The sequence below is a fragment of the Zingiber officinale genome, chromosome 8A, assembly GCF_018446385.1.
Source record: "Zingiber officinale cultivar Zhangliang chromosome 8A, Zo_v1.1, whole genome shotgun sequence".
NCBI lineage: Eukaryota > Viridiplantae > Streptophyta > Magnoliopsida > Zingiberales > Zingiberaceae > Zingiber > Zingiber officinale.
In genome coordinates, this window is record NC_056000.1 from 121,811,000 (window position 1) to 121,813,313 (window position 2,314).

Here is a 2,314-nt window from a genome sequence, read left to right on the forward strand (position 1 = left end):
CCCTAAATATAAATCTTCCAGTTTCATAAATCTAATTCTACTAACAAATTCGTTATCAGTTTCAACTTGCTAGTATAAGAGTTTTACTTGAAAAAGGAAAAAGATGAATATTGGAAATGCCTTGAAATACTCAATTAACATGCACCATTTGCAAATTGTAGATGCGTATCAATCGTTCTTGGTTCGAAGATATCTTAAGAATAAATTATCACTGTGTTTTTGAGGGGAAAAAAAATATATGAATAACTCATGTTCTCGATTATTCAGATTTGAAAAGAATCTATCAACCATGCATCAACGTGGAAAAAATCTATTTAAAACATTGGCAGCGGCCAGGTGGCATCAATTCTTCAGTAAAAGCCCCACAAGTCGAAAAAATCGTGTCCGTATCCAAACGATGGTGCCGGCGACTGTGGCTGCATTCCCTGTTCGACATTCTGATCCCACAGCGGCGAGATCGACGACAAGGGCTGGTCTTCCTCGTTTAATTCCGTCGCGTTTTCTAACGAAAGCGCCAACCACTGTGGCTGCCACTCCTGTTCAACATTCTGATCGGGAAATGGCGGGAGAGACGTCGAGGGTTGCCCTTCCTCGTTAAATTCAGTTGTGTTTTCAGTTGGTAGCGCCGGCAGCTGTGACTGCCTCCCCAGTTCAACATTCTGATTGGACATTGGCGGGAGCGACGCCAGGGGTTGGCCTTCCTCGTTAAATTCAGTTGCGTTTTCCATTGGTAGCGCCGGCGGCTGGGGCTGACTCCCCTGTTCGACATTCTGATTAGACATTGGCGGGAGCGACATCAGGGGTTGGCCTTCCTCGTTAAATTCAGTTGCGTTTTCCGTTGGTAGCAACGGCGGCTGTGGCTGCCTCCCCGGATCAACATTTTGATTGGACATTGGCGGGAGCCACGTCAGGAGTTGGCCTTCCTCGTTAAATTCAGTTGCGTTTTCCGTTGGTAGAAACGGCGGCTGTGGCTGCCTCCCCGGATCAACATTTTGATTGGACATTGGCGGGAGCGACGTCAGGGGTTGTCCTTCCTTTTTAAATTCAGTTACGTTTTCCGTTGATAGCGCCGGCGGCTGGGGCTGACTCCCCTGTTCAACACTCTGATTCGACTGCCATAGGAGCGACGGCAAGAGTTGGTCTTCATCGTTAATTTCAGTCTCGTTTTCCCACGGTAGCGCCGGCGGCTGTGGTTGCATCTCCTGTTCAACATTCTGATTGGAATGTGGCAGGAGCGACGCTAAGCCCTGGTCATTCTCGGTAAGTTCCGTTGTGTTTCTCAATGGTAGCGCCAGCGGATGTGGCTGCATCCCCTGTTCAACATTCTGATTCGACAATGACAGGATGGGCGCCCAGAATTGGGTGGTGGACGATGCCTCAGCCATGACCGGAGGAGGAGGAAGACAAGGAAGAGGAGTAGGAGGAGGAGGAGGAGGAGGGATTGCCATCCTCACAGGATAAACGGGACCGAGTGGTTGCGCCAGATGAGTGGGGACGAGGGGATAATTGGGATAGCCGACGGAATGCAGATATGGCGGCGGCGCCGGCAGCTGTTGCGGCAACGAAGAAGTCTGACTCTTGTGCCTTTTGGGTTGTGGTTGGTCGAGGAAAGGTTGTCCGTCGGCGGCTTGTTGCACCTCCGGAGGGTAGACGTTGAGGCCGGCCTGTTGGCATCGACTGACGTAGTAAAACCAGTAGTGCATGACTTGGTTCTCCGATCTGCCCTCCATCTGCAGCTCTGGCCGGTGCGTGCCAGTCCGGTGCTCTGCGGCACCGCATCCCATTTCCCCACGCCGTGAGCCTGGACGTGCGCCGCCAGCACAGCGTCTTCCTCCGCCGTCCACGATCTTCTCTTCCTAGTTTTCTGCGGCCGCGATCCTTCCGTGCCTCCTTCTGCCGGTGACGTCAGCAGTCCTTGCGCACCGTGTACTCTTCCCTCGGCCTCCATCGAGACTTCTTTTGTCGGTTTCGATGGATCGATCGATTGAGGCGTACGATGAATGTGGAATAATTCCGCTTAGTACGTAGTTCGTATAGGAGTATAGCTAGGAAGTGCACAGAGTTTGTATTTATAGAAGACCAACAGAAGTATAAAGGTTGTTAGAAATATTCGGCAAAATATTTGGAAAATTTAATATCTTGCGTATTAATCGGGATTTATTGTTACTGGAATACTCGACTGGCTACAAACAAAGTTTAGGTTTATTTGTTTATATTTTTTTTTTGGAAAAATATGCAAATTATCGAATTCAAATAAATAATATTTTATTTAATTGCCGATGGGCTATCCAGGAATGAAACTCAAATTAAATTC

General features: G+C 48.8%; 1 protein-coding gene across 1 annotated transcript; it reads right to left on the reverse strand.

The window, feature by feature from the left end:
- Positions 1-350: 350 nt before the first annotated feature.
- On the reverse strand, positions 351-1,784 carry LOC122011194 (formin-like protein 14). Its single transcript, XM_042567605.1, has one exon. The coding sequence runs from the start codon at positions 1,782-1,784 to the stop codon at positions 351-353; it is 1,434 nt and encodes a 477-aa protein (XP_042423539.1).
- Positions 1,785-2,314: the final 530 nt, after the last annotated feature.

Excerpts from the sequence above, each read along its gene's own strand:
- LOC122011194 (XM_042567605.1), bottom strand. The coding sequence starts at position 1,784 with ATGGGATGCGGTGCCGCAGAGCACCGGACTGGCACGCACCGGCCAGAG.